The sequence below is a fragment of the Bos indicus x Bos taurus genome, chromosome 16 (genome assembly GCF_003369695.1).
Source record: "Bos indicus x Bos taurus breed Angus x Brahman F1 hybrid chromosome 16, Bos_hybrid_MaternalHap_v2.0, whole genome shotgun sequence".
Taxonomy (NCBI): Eukaryota; Metazoa; Chordata; class Mammalia; order Artiodactyla; family Bovidae; genus Bos; species Bos indicus x Bos taurus.
Genome location: NC_040091.1, coordinates 30,322,783 through 30,343,592, shown reverse-complemented (window position 1 = coordinate 30,343,592; position 20,810 = coordinate 30,322,783). Strand labels below are relative to the sequence as shown.

The 20,810-nt window shown below is 37.6% G+C and overlaps 1 protein-coding gene across 2 annotated transcripts in view; it reads right to left on the bottom strand.

Moving 5' to 3' along the window:
• Positions 1–20,810, bottom strand: part of SMYD3 (SET and MYND domain containing 3) — a 739,173-nt gene that overhangs the window by 567,701 nt on the left and 150,662 nt on the right. For both annotated transcript variants that reach the window (XM_027564668.1, XM_027564670.1), the window contains exon 2: positions 3,409–3,472. In XM_027564668.1, coding sequence (XP_027420469.1) covers positions 3,409–3,472 — 64 coding nt within the window. The remainder of the gene's footprint in view (positions 1–3,408; positions 3,473–20,810) is intronic.

The window sequence follows — 20,810 nt, the reverse complement described above, 5'->3', positions numbered from 1 at the left end:
GCCTGCTCCTCTTCTTTGACTCATAACCATCGGTGATATTTCTGATTACGCCAATATAGAAATAAAACTGGATCCCATATATAAGCCACAGCCCATCTATTACAATATCTGACACCCCATAAGAGAGTCTACACAGAAGAATATAAACATTTCTGACATAGCAGTAAATATGTACATATGTGTACAGTATGCATGAAACATATACTGACAGTTTGGTGTATATCTTCCACACAAAACAAACACACAGAGATTATCTCTGAAGAACAGAAGTAGGAATGGGGGAAGAACACTGGAGGAAGACTTTTTACACGGCAACCCACTCCAGTACCCTTGCCTGGAGAATCCCATGGAGAGAGGAGCCTGGTAGGCTACAGTCCATGGGGTCACAAAGAGTGGGACACGACTGAGCGGCTTCACTTTCACTTTCAATCTATAGTGTGCTAACTTTTATAATGCAAACGCATCCTGGTTTCCCTTATGTTTAAAAATGAGGTGTGAGAACTGATGCCACTGATATCTTTCTTAGGGACTCAGGGGACATTACACCCAGTAACACCTCAGCCCCCTGTGGACAACTCACTGATGCGATGGCCCCACACATCAAATGCTAAGCTGGTGAACAAAAGTTATGTCCCCCTCGGGTAAACGTATTATAGATTTTATGTTATGAATTCACATCTTCTCTATCAATTTCCATTCCAAGTGCTCTTGTTCATTACAGTTCATAGTTCAGTTGTCAGTTTAATTTTGTGCTCCTTTGTAGGTATCCGCAATAATTACAGTGTTTAATGCTGTACCTTAAGGGTGAGTTTAACAGAGCAGTTTAAATGCATATGTTCCGGCCATTCTCTGACTCCCACACCACCTTTGTGCACACACTCCATCCCCCCCACCCCCACACACACACAAGCATATGCACTAACTGTGTTATAGATGGTATCTTTCATCTTACTAGCTATTTCCCCATTACCTTCTACAGTATCTGACGATGACATTATTATTAATGCTACAGTAAACAGCTAATATATGTGGTAAAAATACACGCACTATAATGAATCAAAACGACAAACCTACCCACCAGACTTCCTCTACTCATTCTAACCAGATAACGGGTTTTGCTTTTTTGTTTCTTGAGTGTACTGTAAAAGGAGGGAGTAGCACTGGGGAAAACATTCATAAAAACAAGGGAAAATAAAAGCAAATGTTCAGGTCATTGAGAACAGAAAGGAAGCTTAGCGAGAAAATCTGTATCAAGTAACATGATAATTCATTGGTTCTATATGGAGTCTTCTTAACTTGAAGTTCCCTGAAACATGTAGCTCAGTTTCACATGAATAAAATATCTAAACCATCACCATGGATAGTCTTTCCAGAATTTATTTTGCAGAAAAGGGGTGGGTTTGTTTTCATATTTTGCTTTTTGTTGCTATTATTGCTGATGATCTTATACAACTCTGGCATCTTTAAAATTCTGATAGAATTTTTGGTTTACAAAATGAGGTATAGCACATTCAATTGATTTTCATGTTCCTTATTTTTATTAGGAAAATGTTATTTCTAACCTTCTATTTCTTGTATTTTTTTTTGTTTGCATTCCTTGGGGATGTACTCATGAGGCTGTACATCCTTATTAAAAATAAAATAAAGGCCAGGGATGAAAAGGAGATTACAATAGAAAATGGAAAGCTACAGCTAATCAGAATGTTAGAGCAAGAATGAAATTTAGGGTTAGAAGAGACATTAAGAGTTTGGATTCTGACTACCTGGATTCATTTAACAAACTGCAGAGCCTACAAGCTATACAATGTTTGGCAGGCTGCTTGCCATTCTTACACCTCAGTTTCCTTAATAGTAAAATAAGCATAATAATAATAGTTAGTCCTTTGAAGACTCTTGTTAAGAATAAATAGAATACAATAGGGCATGGCATATAGTAGATGTCTAATACATATGAGCTCTTAGTAGTAGTACAAAACACGAAACTAAGATCCAGAGAGATTAAGTGCTTCCTCTGAGATAATTTAATTGGCCTGATGGCAGAATATTATTAAAATGGGTCCTCTAATTTTTGTATGTTTCTTTTCCATTTAGAACACTTTATCTGTAGTCTGGAGAAATTATTTTCAAAGGAAAAAGTGATATAGCAGAAATCCTTCAGATAAGCACAGCCTAGATTTAAAAGAAGGAAAAGAGGAGTTTTCACTTGTGTGTGTGTACATGTATGCATGTACACACACACATACACACACACACCAAAATAAGAAGCAAAATGTATGGATGGAGGGTGGGTGAGAAGTGACACAAACACAAAACCTCCAATTACGACTTTTTATTATGACACAATTCATTAGAGCATAATTAAATTTCTTATTAAATGATTAATCATAAGGTTAGAAGAAAAGGTCATGTTGAATGTTAGTTATTCATCCTTTAAAGAATTTCAAAGATGTGAACAGCAGTACTCTCATAGACTGTCAGTTGTTACAAATTAACTCAAACTCCTGAAAGGCACTAGGCATTATCTTTAAAAATTCAAACTACATATATCCTTTTACTAATCAATATAATGTGGAAGAATTTGTCCTACAATTAATTTGCATAAGTGTGCAAAAATGTGCACAAAAGGAAGTTTATTGGTGCACTACTGGCAATACCAAATATTGGGGGGAAATCACACATTCATTAGTGGGGAAATTATGATTGCAGTACATTCATGTAATAGAATAAACAAAATGATAACAAAAGTTGTTCTAGATAGAATATTAAATGAAAAGATAAATCAAAGTATACAAGAATCTGTGCCAGAATAACCTGTATCTGCTTTTTAAAACAAAAGATAAAGATACATGAATGTGTTTGCACAAAAAATGCTTCAAAGTTACACAAGAAACTTAACAGCGGTTAGCTCTGGGAAATGGGATTTAGATCAAAAGGACAAGAAGATGGAGAGGAGTAAACATTTAACTTTTCTTCAGTGATATATGAGCTTCCCAGATGGCTCAGCTGGTAAAGCACCTTCCTGCCAATGCAGGAGATGCAAGAGATGCAGGTTTGATCCCTGCATCAGAGAGATTCAGGGAAGATCCCCGGGTTGGGAGAAAGACATGGCAACCTGCTCCAGTATTCTTGTCTGGAAAATTCCATGGACAGAGGAGCCTGGTGGGCTACAGTTCATGGGATCACAAAGAGTCAGACACATATATATACACACATGTACATGTATATATTTATATACTATATAAAGTTTATATATTATATATATATATAATTTTTAGCATATATATATATGATTTTTAAGTTGAAAGAAAACAATGTTACAATAAATAAAAGACTATGAAGAAACAGTTCATCAGGCATAACGGAGAACAAATTTAAGAGTAGAGAACTTATATACAGCAGAATTCTTACCTGACACTTAGCACTACAGTATTTGGCGATTCGGCATTGAGAGCATCGCATCAGCTTTTCCTTCCTATTAAAGAATAAAAATAAAGTTAAAAAATAAAGTTAACATTAGGAAATGAATGAGAATCATATATGGCTGAAGAAAGAATGAAAACGTAAGTCAGCACGCTGACACCAAGATGTTCTACTCACTCCATCTGTATAGTCCATGAGACTTAAATTTTCACAGTGGTGAACATCTTCTTTCAGTGTGAAACTAGTGACTTTTTAAAAATAACTAGTGTTCTTTTTTAAAAATTATGGTAAAATATATGTAACATAAAATGTGCCACTTTAACTATTTTGAAGTGCATAGTTTTAGTGGCATTAAGAACATTCATTAAGTGGCATTAAGAACATTGTGTAACAATCCCCACCACTAATGTTCTTTTTAACATAAATTTAATGAAAATACAGAGATTCCCACTTAGGCAAAAAAAAAAATCACTTTAATAGAGTTTTTAATCTCTGCATATGAAATTCAGAATCCAGTCTATCAACTAACTCAAAGTATCCTATGCTTTTCAAATATAAAAACTGTCCAAGTTTAAATTTATCATATAGGTTAATTGTAATATACTCTTTCTAGGAAATGATTTTTAATTCCATTAAATTCAATTACTACTTTCAACATGCTAAATTGGGATACACCAAAGTTATGTCCCCCTAGGCTGCCTGAGGAACAAACAGTCAAAACAAAGAAAAACTTTATTATAAAATGAAACAATAAATTTGATGATGAGACTCATAGTGACAAATAACAGACAGGACTGTGCATGCGTGCTAAGTCACTTCAGTTGTGTCTGACTCTTCACAACCCCATGGACCGTAGCCTGCCAAGCTCCTCTGCCCATGGGATTCTTCAGGCAAGAATACTGGAATGGGTTGCCGTTTCCTTCTCCAGAGGATCTTCCCAACCCAGGATCAAACCCCTGCCTCCTGCAGCTCTTGCACTGAAGGTAGATTCTTTACCACTAAGCCACCAGGGAAGCCCACATTATAAAATAAAAACAATAAATCTGATGATGCAATTCATAGTGATACATAACAGCCTATAGATGCATTCAAGGTGGCCAAGAGCATTAAAAGTCAAACTATAATACTAATATCAGTGATGAAACAAGAAGAAATCTTTCTGAGCACTTCTGATGTGCCAGGTATGGTTCAAACTTCTTTATATCTATTGACTCACTTCAGACAGTTCTGTAAGTAAACAGTTTTATTACGCTCATTTAAGAGATAAGAAGTAGATGACCAAGGAAACACACCATAAAGTGCAATGCGGTAGGTGACACTGAACGGGTAAGAACAAAAACCACAGAGAATCAAAACATGAATATATCAGGCACCTCATTCACAGGAGAACGGAGTGAGATACGGAGCATATAACATGGGGAGAGGTTAAAGATCTAAATAAAGCAAAGTCAAAACACCTCCTTCCCCCAAGTGTAGAATTATAGCTGTCAGAAATCAATATCCCAAACAACAACCCAAATCCAAACAAGATGGCCTTAGAGTCCTTGTTTTTAATGATCATACTCCACTACCACTATTAGACAAAACTGGATCAAAGCAAAATCCACCCACGGGCAATTGATGAGACACACTTCAAATAAAAGAACACGCAAATCTGGAATGAGAAGAATATGATGGGCAAATAGTTACATTAATATTAAAATTTAATTAATACTAATAGAAAAAAGCCTGTGTCACTATATCAGTATCAGAAAAAAAAAAAAAGATGTTAAGGTTAAAAATATTACTGGAGATGAATAAGTCAATCCACAAAGATTAAGAGAGTCCAACCACCTGGTACTAGTACCCAGCAAAAAGTGTACCCAGTCTAAAAATATGTAAAGTAAAAGTAATAGATCTAAGATAAAAATGAGGAATACATAACAAATTAATACAAGTAAAGCCTTTAAAATAGTACCTGGAATATATTAAGTACCATACCAGTATATCACCATAACAGTTATCACTATAACAAGTCTTTTTCAAGAAGTCATAGATCAAGCAGATGAAGAAGAAGCAGCTCTACAATTATTTGATTTCATGTAATACAGACCCTTGCACTTTTTATATGCATGTGTATTCACACACTCTCTTCAGGCACTCACTGACCTTTTACAACATATGCCCACATACTAGACCACAGAGCAAATCTCAAAAATTACAAAGAATCAATATTATATATATATATATATAAAATTTTCTCCAACAATAAAAGAATTAGATTAGAAATCAGCATCAAAACCAAGCCAGTAAAATCTCATATTTATGGAAATTTAAAAGCTTACCTCTATATAATTCAATGATCAAAGAATTGTCATGAAAATTAGAAAATAGATTAAATAATTTTTAAAAAGCTAAAAATGTAATCTAAAGTAATACTTAAAGGAACATGTATAGCTTTAAATGCTTACATTGACTGCAGTGGTATAACTTTTTAATCTCTTTAATGGTCCTCGTAAAAAAAAAAAAAGAGTAAATAGGAAATAGGAAAAACTAACCATCACTCCCCAACCTGGAAAGGTACTACAAAACCAAAAATATTATCAGAAAAAAAATACTACAGGCTTCAAGAATTGATTACATCAGTATATTTGTGGGAGAAAACAAAGGCAACTTCCAACAGACTTGAAAACAGAAGAAGCTCCAAACTGCCAAAAGATATCCAGCAGAAAGTCTGTCAAGCCAACTAGAGAACTGCCACCAAAATTGGGAGAGAATGCTTTCTGCAAAACACTCCTAAGGACGAGGCCCCTGGGGTGCTTCTGAATCCTGCTTTCCTTAGACGTGGCTCCTCAGATTTCTTTTCATTTCCTTTTTTCTTGTCTAAGTTGTTCAGAGGTTATTTCTGCTGCCTGCAAATAAAGATCTCCAACTATATAAAATGTTTCATCTCAATTTTTAAAAATAACGAACAGAATCAAAACACCCAGGAAGGTGAGTGATGAACCTGGTAGCAGGTATTAAAACCTCACCTCCCCACTCCATAGCTTTCAACCACAGACTTTTATGAATTTTAGCACAGACTTTCAGCAAAATGAATAGCAAGATGATTCAAAGTACTTGGATAATTTAGTTGCCATTTGATGCATAAAGAAAAATTCTTTAACATGAGTTATTTAAATGTTTGGGGTTATTTTTACACATCATATAACTATATAAATAAACGTAACTTCTCAAGTTTAAAAAAAAAAAAGTCAACTGAATCCAAGAGAAAAGTTGTGTCTGACTAGAGGAACCACTGAGCCTTTGAAAAGTTACTGCTTTTCTCTTTGGGGTAAGGTTCAGAGTAATAGCATATCAGTAAGGTTTCCCTACAGAGAAAAAACTTGGGCAGCAGAGGGAGAGGAAAAGAAGTATTAGAAACACAACCACCAGACAGTTCAAGAAAACATTCTCTTTCTCTTAAAAATCAACATATCATTTCTAATTGAAAAACCCATATTTTTCTTTAAAAAACCAGTAATATACAGGTCAAATAAAAAGCAGAATTAATTAGAAGCCCCTAAATAAAAAGGATCACCTATTCTAGGCATTTCCAGAGGCTAAAACAAGAAATACTGAATGGAAGGTAGAGACAGGCAGATTTTGTTTAAAGGTAAAGATATTTGGGGCAACAGTTCACAATTCAAAAGAAATGCCCTGAGACGGTGGAGTTCTCAGTCTTTTGATATGTTCAAGGAGAATCTGGTATGTACATTTACAGACATGATGTAAGGGAAATTCCAGCACTGCAAAAGAACATGACTTAAGTTTCCTTCTAATTCCAAATTAATTGGTTCTCCTCATCTTATATAACCAACAAATATAAAATAAATTTGAAGACAAAATTTGGGCATATTATGAGGCCAAATATGATAATCTCAGAGGAGTAGAAAAGTGAGGAAAACAGCTTTCACAGGCTACACAAACATCCTGTTTGCAAACTGATTATCTCAAGAGTGCATCCAGAACTAGAATTTCTGAATGAAAAAGAATCTAAAGAAATAGGTTAGGAATGTATCAGTAACAGCAAAGTGATGAATTTTTATCTGCTCTTCCCCTCAAAGACAAATAGTAGTATGCTACCTCTAAACTAGAGAAGATATACTTTTGTATACTAAAATAAATGAAAGTTTTAGATCCCACTGCAAAAAAGTAAAAAAAGGGATCCCTTATCACTTGTTCATATAAACTCAGATATGTTATTGAACACAAAGTCAACTCAGAGAAACTTCTCAGCTTGCTCAGTGCTCCAGAGAAAGTGATTCATGGAGCATAAGTGAAGTCCTCTCTTCCAAGTAACACTTAGCTCATAATTAGTTTCTCCAATAGCCTATGCAACTGAAGTATGGAAAAGAAATAAAACTAAGGCAAAATTAATTGTTCTTCTAGTATACAAGAATGTATACTAAACAATCCTAAACAATGCAGGGCGTAGGGGTGTTGGCCCTACCTGCAGGCGAAAATCTGTTTGTAACTTTATAGTGTGGCCCATGTATCTAAGGTTCTGTATCAACGGATTCAACCAAACTCAGACCATGTAACACTGTAGAGTGTATTTAGTGAAGAAAAAAAAAAAAAAAAAACCTCTGCATATGAGTGGACCTGTACAGTTTAAACCTGCGTTATTCAAGGGTCAGCTGTATGTGGATATAGAGGAAACCGGTGTATCTAAGAAATAAGAGAAATAAATTGGAAGACTGAGATTGACATATATACACTACTATATAAAAATAGATAACTAATAAGGATCTGAATTAAATTCACCCATTCTCATCCAGTTTAGTTCACTGATTCCTAAGATGTCGATGTTTACTCTTGCCATCTCCTGTATGACCATGTCCAATTTACCTTCATTCATAGACCTAACATTCCAGGTTCCTACTCAATACTGTTCTTTACAGCATCCGATTTTACTTTCATCATCAGACACATCCACAACTGAGCGTCATTTCTGCTTTGGCCAAGCCATTTCATAATTTCCAGAGTTACTAGTAATTGTCCTCCATTCTTCCCCAGTAGCATACTGGACACCTTTCAACCTGGGGGGCTTATCTTTTTATGTCATATCTTATTGCCTTTTTACACAGTTAATGGGGTTTTCGCAGCAAGAATACTAGAGTGGTTTGCCATTCCCTCCTCCAGTGGACCACATTTTCTCCTAACTGTCCACTATGACCCATCCATCTTGGGTGGCCCTACATGGCATGGCTCATAGCTTCATTGAGTTATGCAAGCTCCTTCCAATGACAAGGCAGTGATCCTTGAAGGGTGAATTTAATTCAGATAACCATTGTATCTACTACTGTGGTCAAGAATCACATAGAATAAATGGAGTAGCCCTTATAATCAACAATACAAAAGCAACAATACGAAATGCAGTACTTGGGTGCAACCTCAAAAAAAAAAAAAAACAAAACGGAATGATCTCGGTTTGTTTCCAAGGCAAACCATTCAACATCACAATAAATCAAGTCTATGCCTCAACCACTGATGGCGAAGAAGCTGATCAGTTCTATGAAGACCTAGAAGACATCCTAGAATTAACACCAAAAAATGATGTCCTTTTCATCATAGGTGATTAGAATGCAAAAGTAGGAAATCAAGAGATACCTGGAGTAACAGGCAAGCTTGGCCTTGGAGTACAAAATGAAGCAGGGCAAAGGCCTAGAGAATTCTGTGAAGAGAATGCACTGGTCATAACAAACACCCTTTTTCAACAACACAAGGGACAATTCTACACATGGACATCACCAAATGGTCAATAGAAAAACCAGATGCATTATATTTTTTTGCAGTCGAAGATGGAGAAGCACTTATGCAGTCAGCAAAAACAAGACCTGGAGCTGACTGTGGCTCAGATCATCAGTTCCTATCCAATTCAGGCTTAAACTAAAGAAAACAGGGAAAACAACTAGGCCAGTCAGGTATGACATAAATAAAATCCCCTATGATTGTACAGTGGAGGTGATGAATAGATTCAAGGGATTAGAGCTGATAAAAGAGTGCCTGAAGAACTATAGAGAGAGGTTTGTAATATTATACAGGAGGCACTGATCAAAACCATCTCAAAGAAAAAGCAATGCAAGAAGGCAAAGTGGCTGTCTGAGGAGGCTTTACAAATAGCTGAGGAAAGAAGAGAAGTGAAAAGCAAGGGAGAAAGGGAAAGATATATGAAACTGAATGTAGAGCTCCAGAGAATAGCAAGTACAGCCAAGAAGGCCTTCTTCAATGAACAATGCAAAGAAATAGGGGAAAGCAACAGAAGGGGAAAGATTAGCGATTTCTTCAAGAAAACTGGAGATATCAAAGGAACATTTCATGCAAAGATGGGCACAATAAAGGACAAAACAATAAAGACCTAATAGAAGCAGAATAGATCAAGAAGAGATGGTAGGAATACACAGAAGAAATGTACAAAAAAAATATTACTGACCTGGTTTGGTCACTCACCTAGAGCCAGACATGCTGGAGTGTGAAGTCAAGTGGGCCTTAGGAAGCACTGCTGCCAATAAAGCTAATGGAGGTGATGGAATTCCAGCAGAGCTATTTAAAATCCTAAACGATGATGCTATTAAAGTGGGCTTCCCTGGTGGCTCAGATGGTAAAGAGTCTGCCTGCAATGCAGGAGATCTGGGTTCAATCACTAGGCGGAGAAGACCGCCTGGAGGAAGGCATGGCAACCTACTCTAGTATTGTTGCCTGGAGAATCACCATGGACAGAGGTTGGGCTACAGTCCATGGGGTCGTAAAGAGTCAGACACTACTGAGCGACTAAGCACGGCACTTAAAAGGTCACCAAATTTGAAAAACCCAGCAGCGGCCACAGGACTGGAAAACGTCAACCTTCATCCCAATGACCAAGAAGGGCGGAACTGAAGAATGTACAAACTAACAAACAACTGCACTCACTTCTCATGCTAGAAAGGTTATGCTTTCAACCTTTCAACATTATGTGAAACAAGAACTTCCAGATGTACAAGCTAGGTCTAGAAACAGCAGAGGAACCAGAGATCAAACTGCCAACAGTTGCTGGATCATAGAGAAAGCAAATGAATTCCAGAAAAAAAACTCAACTTCTGTTTCATTGACTAGGCTAAAGCCTTTGACTGTGCTAAGTTCAGTTCAGTCACTCAGTCATGTCTGACTCTTTGCGATCCCATGGACTGCAGAACACCAGGCCTTCCTGTCCATCACCAACTCCTGGAGTTTACTCAAACTCATGTCCATTGAGTCAGTGATGCCATCCAACCATCTCATCCTTTGTCATTCCCTTCTCCTCTTGCCATCAATCTTCCCCAGCATCAGGGTCTTCTCAAATGAGTCAGTTCTTCTCAACAGGTGGCCAAAGTATTGGAGTTTCAGCTTCAACATCAGTCCTTCCAATGAATATTCAGGAGTGATCTCCTTTAAGATAGACTGGTTGGATCTCCTCGATGTCCAGGGAACTCTCAAGACTTTTCTCCAACACCACAGTTCAAAAGCATCAATTCTTTGGTGCTCAGCTTTCTTTATAGTCCAACTCTCACATTCATACATGAACGGGAAAAATCATAGCTTGGACTAGAGGGACATTTGTTGGAAAAGTAATGTCTCCGCTTTTCAATATGCTGTCTAGGTTGGTCATAACTTTTCTTCCAAGAAGCAAACATCTTTTAATTTCATGGTGGAAGTCACCATCTGCAGTGATTTTGGAGCCCAAGAAAATAGTCTCTCACTGTTTCCACTGTTTCCCCATCTATTTGCCATGAAGTGATGGGGAAGTGATGGGATGAGATGCCACGATCTTAGTTTTCTGAATGTTGAGTTTTAAGCCAACTTTTTCATTCTCCTCTTTTACTTTCATCAAGAGGCTCTTTAGTTCTTCGCTTTCTGCTGTATGTGTGGTGTCATTTGTATATTTGACGTGACTGATATTACTCCCAGCAATCTTGATTCCAGCTTTTTCTTCATCCAGCCCAGCGTCTCTCATGATGTACTTTGTATATAAGTTAAATAAGCAGGGTGAGAATATACAGCCTTGATGTACTCCTTTCCTGACTTGGAACCAGTCTGTTGTTCCATATCAAGTTCTAACTGTTGCTTTCTGACCTGCATACAGATTTGTCAGGAGGCAGGTAAGGTGGTATGGTATTCTCATCTCTTTAAGAATTTTCCATAGTTTATTGTGATCCACACAGTCAAAGGCTTTGGCATAGTCAATAAAGCAGAAGTAGATATTTTCTGGAACTCTCTTGCTTTTATGATGATCCAGCGGATGTTGGCAATTTGATCTCTGGTTCCTCTGACTTTTCTAAATCCAGCTTGAACATCTAGAATTTCACAGTTCATGTATTGCTGAAGCCAGGCTTAGAGAATTTTGAGCATTACTTTGCTAGTGTGTGAGACAAGTGCAACTGTGTGGAAGTTTGAGCATTCTTTGGCATTGCCCTTCATTGGGACTGGAATGAAAACTGAACTTTTCCAGTCCTGTGGCCACTGCTGAGCTTTCCAAATGTGCTGGCATATTGAGTGCAGCACTTTCATGGTCTCATCTTTTAGGATTTGAAATAGCTCAACAGGTATTCAATCATCTCCACTAGCATTGTTCGTAGTGATGCTTCCTAAGGCCCACTTGACTTCACATTCCAGGATGTCTGGCTCTAGGTGAGTGATCGCACCATCGTGAGATTATCTGGGCTGTGAAGATCTTTCTTGTATAGTTCTTCTGTGTATTCTTGCCACTTCTTCTTAACATCTTCTGCTTCTGTTAGGTACATACCAGTTCTGTCCTTTATTGTGTCCATCTTTGCATGAAAATTTCCCTTGGTTTCTCTAATTTTCTGAAGAGATCTCTAGTCTTTCCCATTCTGTTGTTTTCCTCTATTTCTTTGCATTGATCGCTGAGGAAGGCTTTCTTATCTCTCCTTGCTATTCTTTGGAACTCTGCATTCAAAGGATATTCTTTCCTTTTCGCCTTTGCCTTTTGCTTCTCTTCTTTTCTTAGCTGTTTGTAAGGCCTCCTCAGACAACCATTTTGCCTTTTTGCATTTCTTTTTCTTGGGGATGGTCTTGATCACTGCCTCCTGTACAATGTCACGAACCTAAGTCCATAGTTCTTCAAGCACTCTGTCTATCAGATCTAAACCCTTGAATCTATTTGTCATTTCCACTGTATAATTGTAAGGGATTTGATTTAGGTCATACCTGAATGGTCTAGTGGTTTCCCCTACTTTTCAATTTAAGTCTGAATTTGGCAATAAGGAGTTCATGATCTGAGCTATGGTCAGCTACCAGTCTTTTTTTTTCTGACTGTATAGAGCTTCTCCATCTTTGGCTGCAAAGAATATAATCAGTTTTGATTTCAGTATTGACCATCTGGTGATGTCCACGTGTAGAGTCTTCTCTTGTGTCGTTGGAAGAGGATGTTTGTTATGACCAGTGGGTTCTCTTGGCAAAACTCTACTAGCCTTTGCCCTGCTTCTTCTGTACTCCAAGGCCAAATTTGCATGTTACTCCAGGTATTTCTTCACTTCCTACTTCTGCATTCCAGTCCCCTATAATGAAAAAGACATCTTTTTTGTGTGCTACTTCTAGAAGGTCTTATACGTCTTCATAGAACCATTCAACTTCAGCTTCATCAGCATTACTGGTCGGGTCATAGACTTGGATAACCGTAATGTTAAATGATGTGCCTTGGAAATGAATAGAGATCATTCTGTCATTTTTGAGATTGCATTCAAAAGCCGCTTCATGAAAGAGAAAGAGGAGAATGAAAAAGTTGGCTTAAAGCTCAACATTCAGAAAACGAAGATCATGGCATCTGTTCCCATCACTTCATGACAAATAGATGGGGAAACAGTGGAAACAGTGTCAGACTTTATTTTTCTGGGCTCCAAAATCACTGCAGATGGTGACTGCAGCCATGAAATTAAAAGACGTTTACTCCTTGGAAGGAAAGTTATGACCAACCTAGACAGCATATTCAAAAGCAGAGACATTACTTTGCCAACAAAAGTCTGTCTAGTCAAGGCTATGGTTTTTCCAGTGGTCATGTATGGATGTGAGATTGGACTATAAAGAAAGTTGAGCACCAAAGAATTGATGCTTTTGAACTCTTGAGAGTCCCTTGGAATGCAAAGAGGTCCAACCAGTCCATCCTAAAGGAGATCAGTCCTGGGTGTTTATTGGAAGGACTGATGTTGAAGGTGAAACTTCAGTACTTTGGCTACCTGATGCAAAGAACTGGCTCATTTGAAAAGACCCTGATGCTGAGAAAGATTGAGGGCAGGAGGAGAAGGGGACGACAGAGGATGAGATGGTTGGATGGTATCACCGACTCAATGCACATGGGTTTGGGTGGACTCCAGGGGTTGGTGATGGACAAGGAGGCCTGGTGTGCTGTGGTTCATGGAATCGCAAAGAGTCAGATATGACTGAGCAACTGAACTGAACTGAACTGCATTTCAGACTCTTGTTGACTGTGATGGCTACTCCATTTCATCTAAGGGATTCTTGCCTACAGCGGTAGATATAATGGTCATCTGAATTAAATTCACCCATTCCAATCCATTTTAGTTTGCTGATTCCTAAAATGTTGATGTTCACTCTTGCCACCTTGTTTGACCACTTCCAATTTGCCTTAATTCATGGACCTGACATTTCAGGTTCCTATGAAATACTGCTCTTTACAGCGTCTGATTTTACTTCCATCACCAGTCACATCCACTACTGGGTGTTGTTTTTGCTTTGGCTCTGTCTCTTCATTCTCTCTGGAGTTATTTCTCCACTGACCTCCAGTAGCATATTGGGCACCTACCGACCTACGGAGTTCATCTTTCAGTGTCCTATCTTTTTCCCTTTTCATACTGTTCATGGGGTTCTCAAGCCAAGAACACTGAAGTGGTTTGCCATTCCCTTCTCCAGTGGACCACAGGGAGATCACACCGAACTGTGGAAAACTCTTAAAGAGATGAGAATACCAGACCATCTTACCTGTCTCCTCAGAAACCTGTATGCAGGTGAAGAACCAGCAGTTAGAACCTGATATGGAACAATGAACTGGTTCAAAATTGAGAAAGGTTCAAACCCACGAAGATGGCAGAGGAATAGGATGGGGAGACCACTTTCTCCCCAACAAATTCATTAAAGAACATTTGAACGCTGAGTTAATTCCACAAAACAACTTCTGAATGCCGGCAGAGGACATCAGGAACCCAGAAAAGCAGCCCATTGTCATCGAAAGGAGATGTTTTATCAACGGTGCTGTAAAGATAGAGAAGTCTTGAGGCTACTGTAAAAATAAGACTGAAAACCAGAAGCAGGAGGCTTAAGTCCAAATCCTGAGAACACCAGAGATCTCCTGACTTCAGGGAACATTAACTGACAGGAGATCATCAAACGCCTCCACACCTACACTGAAACCAAGCACCACCCAAGGGCCAACAAGTTCCAGAGTAAGACATACAATACAAATTCTCCAGCAACACAGCAACATAGCCCTGAGCTTCAATATACAGGCTGCCCAAAGTCACTCCAAACCCACTGACATCTCATAACTCATTCATTGCACTCATCTCATAACACTTCATTGCACTCATCTCATAACACTTCATTGCACTCCAGAGAAAAGAAATCCAGCTCCACCACCAAAACACCGACACAAGCTTCCCTAACCAGGAAACCTTGAACAGCCACCCGTACAACCCCACCCACAGCGAGGAAACTCCACAATCAAGAGAACTTAACAAACTGCCAGAATACCGAAAGACCATCTCAAACACAGCAATATAAACAAGATGAAGAGACAAAGGAATATCCAGTGGGCAAAGGAACAGGATAATGCCCATCAAATCAAACCAAAGAGGAAGAGATAGGGAATCTACCTGATAAAGAATTCTGAAATAATGACAGTCAAAATGATCCAAAATCTTGAAAACAAAATGGAATCACAGATAAATAGCCTGGAGACAAGGATTGAGAAGATGCAAGACAGGTTTAATAAGGACCTAGAAGAAATAAAAAAGAGTCAATCAATAATGAATAATGCAATAAATGATATAAAAAACACTCTGGATGGAACCAACAGTAGAATAATGGAAGCAGAAAATAGAATAAGTGAGGTAGAAGTTAGAATGGTAGAAATAAATGAATCAGAGAGGAAAAATGAAAAACGAATTAAAAGAAATGAGAACAATCTCAGAGACCTCTGGGACAATGTTAAATGCCCCAACATTCGAAACATAGGAGTCCCAGAAGAAGACGACAAAAAGAAAGACCATGAGAAAATACTTGAGGAGATAATAGTTGAAAACTTCCCTAAAACGGGGAAGGAAATAATCGCCCAAGTCCAAGAAACCCAGAGAGTCCCAAACAGAATAAACCCAAGGCGAAACACCCCAAGACACATATTAATCAAATTAACAAAGATCAAACACAAAGAACAAATATTAAAAGCAGCAAGGGAAAAACAACAAATAACACACAAGGGGATTCCCATAAGGATAACAGCTGATCTTTCAACAGAAACTCTTCAGGCCAGGAGGGAATGGCAAGACATACTTAAAGTGATGAAAAAAATAACCTACAGCCCAGATCACTGTACCCAGCAAGGATCTCATTCAAATATAAAGGAGAAATCAAAAGCTTTACAGACAAGCAAAAGCTGAGGGAATTCAACACCACCAAACCAGCTCTCCAACAAATGCTAAAGGATATTCTCTAGACAGGAAACACAAAAAGGGTGTATAAATTCGAACCCAAAACAATAAAGTAAATGGCAACGGGATCATACTTATCAGTAATTACCTTAAACGTAAATGGGTTGAATGCCCCAACCAAAAGACAAAGACTGGCTGAATGGATACAAAAACAAGACCTCTACATATGTTGTCTACAAGAGACCCACCTCAAAACAGGGGACACATACAGACTGAGAGTGAAGGGCTGGAAAAAGATATTCCACACAAATAGAGACCAAAAGAAAGCAGGAGCAGCAATACTCATATCAGATAAAATAGACTTTAAAACAAAGGCTGTGAAAAGAGACAAAGGATACTACATAATAATCAACGGATCAATCCAAGAAGAAGATGTAACAATTATAAATATATATGCACCCAACATAAGAGCACAACAATATGTAAGACAAATCGTAACAACTATGAAAGGGGAAATTAACAATAACACAATAATAGTGGGAGACGTTAATACCTCACTCACACCTATGGACAGATCAACTAAACAGAAAATTAACAAGGAAACACAAACTTTGAATGATACAATGACCAGTTAGACCTAATTGCTATCTATACGACATTTCACCCCAAAACAATGAATTTCACCTTTTTCTCAAGTGCACAAAGAACCTTCTCCAGGATAGATCACATCCTGGGCCATAAATCTAGCCTTGGTAAATTAAAAAAAAATGAAATCATTTCAAGCATCTTTTCTGACCACAATGCAGTAAGATTAGAACTCAGTTACAGGGGGAAAACTATTAAAAATTCCAACATATGGAGGCTGAACAACACACTGCTGAAAAACCAACAAATCACAGAAGAAATAAAAAAAGAAATTAAAATATGCATAGAAACGAATGAAAATGAAAACACAACAACCCAAAACCTGTGGGACACTGTAAAAGCAGTGCTAAGGGGAAGGTTCATAGCAATACAGGCATACCTCAAGAAACAAGAAAAAAGTCAAATAAATAACCTAACTCTATACCTAAAGCAACTAGATAAGGAAGAAATTAAGAACACCAGGGTTAGTAGAAGGAAAGAAATCTTAAAAGTTAGGGCAGAAATAAATGTAAAAGAAACAAAAGACACCATAGCAAAAATCAACAAAGCCAAAAGCTGGTTCTTTGAGAGGATAAATAAAATTGACAAACCATTAGCCGGACTCATCAAGAAACAAAGGGTCTATTATACAGAGTGAAGTAAGCCAGAAAGAAAAACACCAATACAGTATACTAATGCATATATGTGGAATTTAGAAAGGATGGTAACAATAATCCTGTGTACGAGACAGCAAAAGAGACACTGATGTATAGAACAGTCTTATGGACTCTGTTGGAGAGGGAGAGGGTGGGAAGATTTGGGAGAATGGCATTGAAATATGTATAATATCATGTATGAAACAAGTTGCCAGTCCAGGTTCGATGCACTATACTGGATGCTTGGGGCTGGTGCACTGGGACGACCCAGAGGGATGGTATGGGGAGGGAGGAGGGAGGAGAGGTCAGGAAGGGGAACACATGTATACCTGTGGCGGATTCATTTCGATATTTGGCAAAACTAATACAATATTGTAAAGTTTAAAAATAAAATAAAATAAAAAACCTGTGAGACGCAAAAAAAAAAAAAAGAAACAAAGGGAGAAAAATCAAATCAATAAAATTAGAAATGAAAATGGAGAGATCACAACAGACAACACACAAATACAAAGGATCATAAGAGACTACTATCAGCAATTATATGCCAATAAAATGGACAATGTGGAAGAAATGGACAAATTCTTAGAAAAGTACAACTCTCCAAAACTGAACCAGGAAGAAATAGAAAATCTTAACAGACCCATCACAAGCACGGAAATTGAAACTGTAATCAGAAATCTTCCAGCAAACAAAAGCCCAGGTCCAGAGGGCTTCACAGCTGAATTCTACCAAAAATTCAGAGAAGAGCTAATACCTATCCTACTCAAACTCTTCTAGAAAATTGCAGAGGAAGGTAAACTTCCAAACTCATTCTATGAGGCCACCATCACCCTAATACCAAAACTTGACAAAGATGCCACAAAAAAAGAAAACACAGGCCAATATCACTGATGAACATAGATGCAAAAATCCTTAACAAAATTTCTAGCAATCAGAATCCAACAACACATTAAAATGATCATACATCATGACCAAGTGGGCATTATCCCAGGGATGCAAGGATTCTTCAATATTCACAAATCAATCAATGTAATACACCACATTAACAAATTGAAAAATAAAAGTCATATGATTATCTCAATAGATGTAGAGAAAGCCTTTGACAAAATTCAACATCCATTTATGATAAAAACTCTCCAGAAAGCAAGAATAGAAGGAACATCCCTCCACATAATAAAAGCTATATATGACAAATCCTCAGCAAACATTATCCTCAATGGTGAAAAATTGGAAGCATTTCCTCTAAAGTCAGGAACAAGACAAGGGTGCCTACTCTCACCACTATTAGTCAACATAGTTTTGCAAGTTTTGGCCACAGCAATCAGAGCAGAAAGAGAAATAAAAGGAATCCAAATTGGAAAAGAAGAAGTAAAACTCTCACTGTTTGCAGATGACATGATCCTCTATATAGAAAACCCTAAAGACTCCACCAGAAAATTACTAGAGCTAATTAATGAATATAGTAAAGTTGCAGGATATAAAATCAACACACAGAAATCCCTTGCATTCCTATACACTAATAATGAGAAAATAGAAAGAGAAATTAAGGAAACAATTCCATTCACCACTGCAATGAAAAGAATAAAATACTTAGGAATATATCTATCTAAAGAAACTAAAGACCTATATATAGAAAACTATAAAACACTGATGAAAGAAATCAAAGAGGACACTAATGGATGGAGAAATATACCATGTTCATGGACCAGAAGAATCAATAGAGTGAAAATGAATATATATATATATATTTGGGTATATATATACCCAAAGCAATCTATAGATTCAATGCAATCCCTATCAAGTTATCAACGGTATTTTTCAGAGAGCTAGAACAAATAATTTCAAAATTTGTATAGAAATACAAAAAACCTTAAATAGCCAAAGCCATCTTGAGAAAGAAGAATGGAACTGGAAGAATCAACCTGCCTGACTTCAGGCTCTACTACAAAGCCACAGTCATCAAGACAGTATGGTACTGGCACAAAGACAGAAATATAGATCAATGGAACAAAATAGAAAGCCCAGAGATAAATCCACGCACATATGGACACCTTATCTTTGACAAAGGGTGCAAGAATATACAATGGAGAAAAGACAATCTCTTTAACAAGTGGTGCTGGGAAAACTGGTCAACCACTTGTAAAAGAATGAAACTACAACACTTTCTAACACCATACACAAAAATAAACTCAAAATGGATTAAAGATCTAAACGTAAGAGCAGAAACTATACAACTCCTAGAGGAAAACATAGGCAAAACAGTCTCCGACATAAATCACAGCAGGATCCTCTATGACCCACCTCCCAGAATATTGGAAATAAAAGCAAAACTAAACAAATGGGACCTAATTAAAATTAAAAGCTTCTGCACAACAAAGGAAACTATAAGCAAGGTGAAAAGACAGCCTTCAGAATGGGAGAAAATAATAGCAAATGAAGCAATGCACAAAGAATTAATCTCAAAAATATACAAGCAACTCCTACAGCTCAATTCCAGAAAAATAAACAACCCAATCAAAAAATGGGCCAAAGAACTAAACAGACATTTCTCCAAAGAAGATATACAGATGGCTAACAAACACATGAAAAGATGCTCAACATCACTCATTATCAGAGAAATGCAAATCAAAACCACAATGAGGTACCATTTCACGCCAGTCAGAATGGCTGCGATCCAAAAGTCTACAAGCAATAAATGAGGAGAGGGTGTGGAGAAAAGGGAACCCTCTTATACTGTTGGTGGGAATGCAAACTAGTACAGCCACTATGGAGAACAGTGTGGAGATTCCTTAAAAAACTGGAAATAGAACTGCCATACGACCCAGCAATCCCACTGCTGGGCATACACACTGAGGAAACCAGAATTGAAAGAGACACGTGTACCCCAGTGTTCATCACAGCACTATTTATAATAGCCAAGACATGGAAGCAACCTAGATGTCCATCAGCAAACGAATGGATGAGAAAGCTGTGGTACATACACACAATGGAGTATTACTCAGCCATTAAAAAGAATACATTTGAATCAGTTCTAATGAGGTGGATGAAACTTGAGCCTATTATACAGAGTGACGTAAGCCAGAAAGAAAAACACCAATACAGTATACTAATGCATATATATGGAATTTAGAAAGATGGTAATGATAACCCTGTATGCAAGACAGCAAGAGACACAGATGTATAGAACAGTCTTTTGGACTCTGTGGCAGAGGGCGAGTGTGGGATGATTTGGGAGAATAGCATTGAAACACGTATAATGTCATATGTGAAACGAATTGCCAGTCCAGGTTCGATGCATGATACAGGATGCTTGGGCTGGTGCACTGGGATGACCCAGAAAGATGGTATGGGGAGGGAAGTGGTGGGGGTTCAGGATGGGGAACACGTGTACACCCGTGGTGGATTCATGTTGATATATGGCAAAACCGATACAATATTATAAAGTAATTAGCCT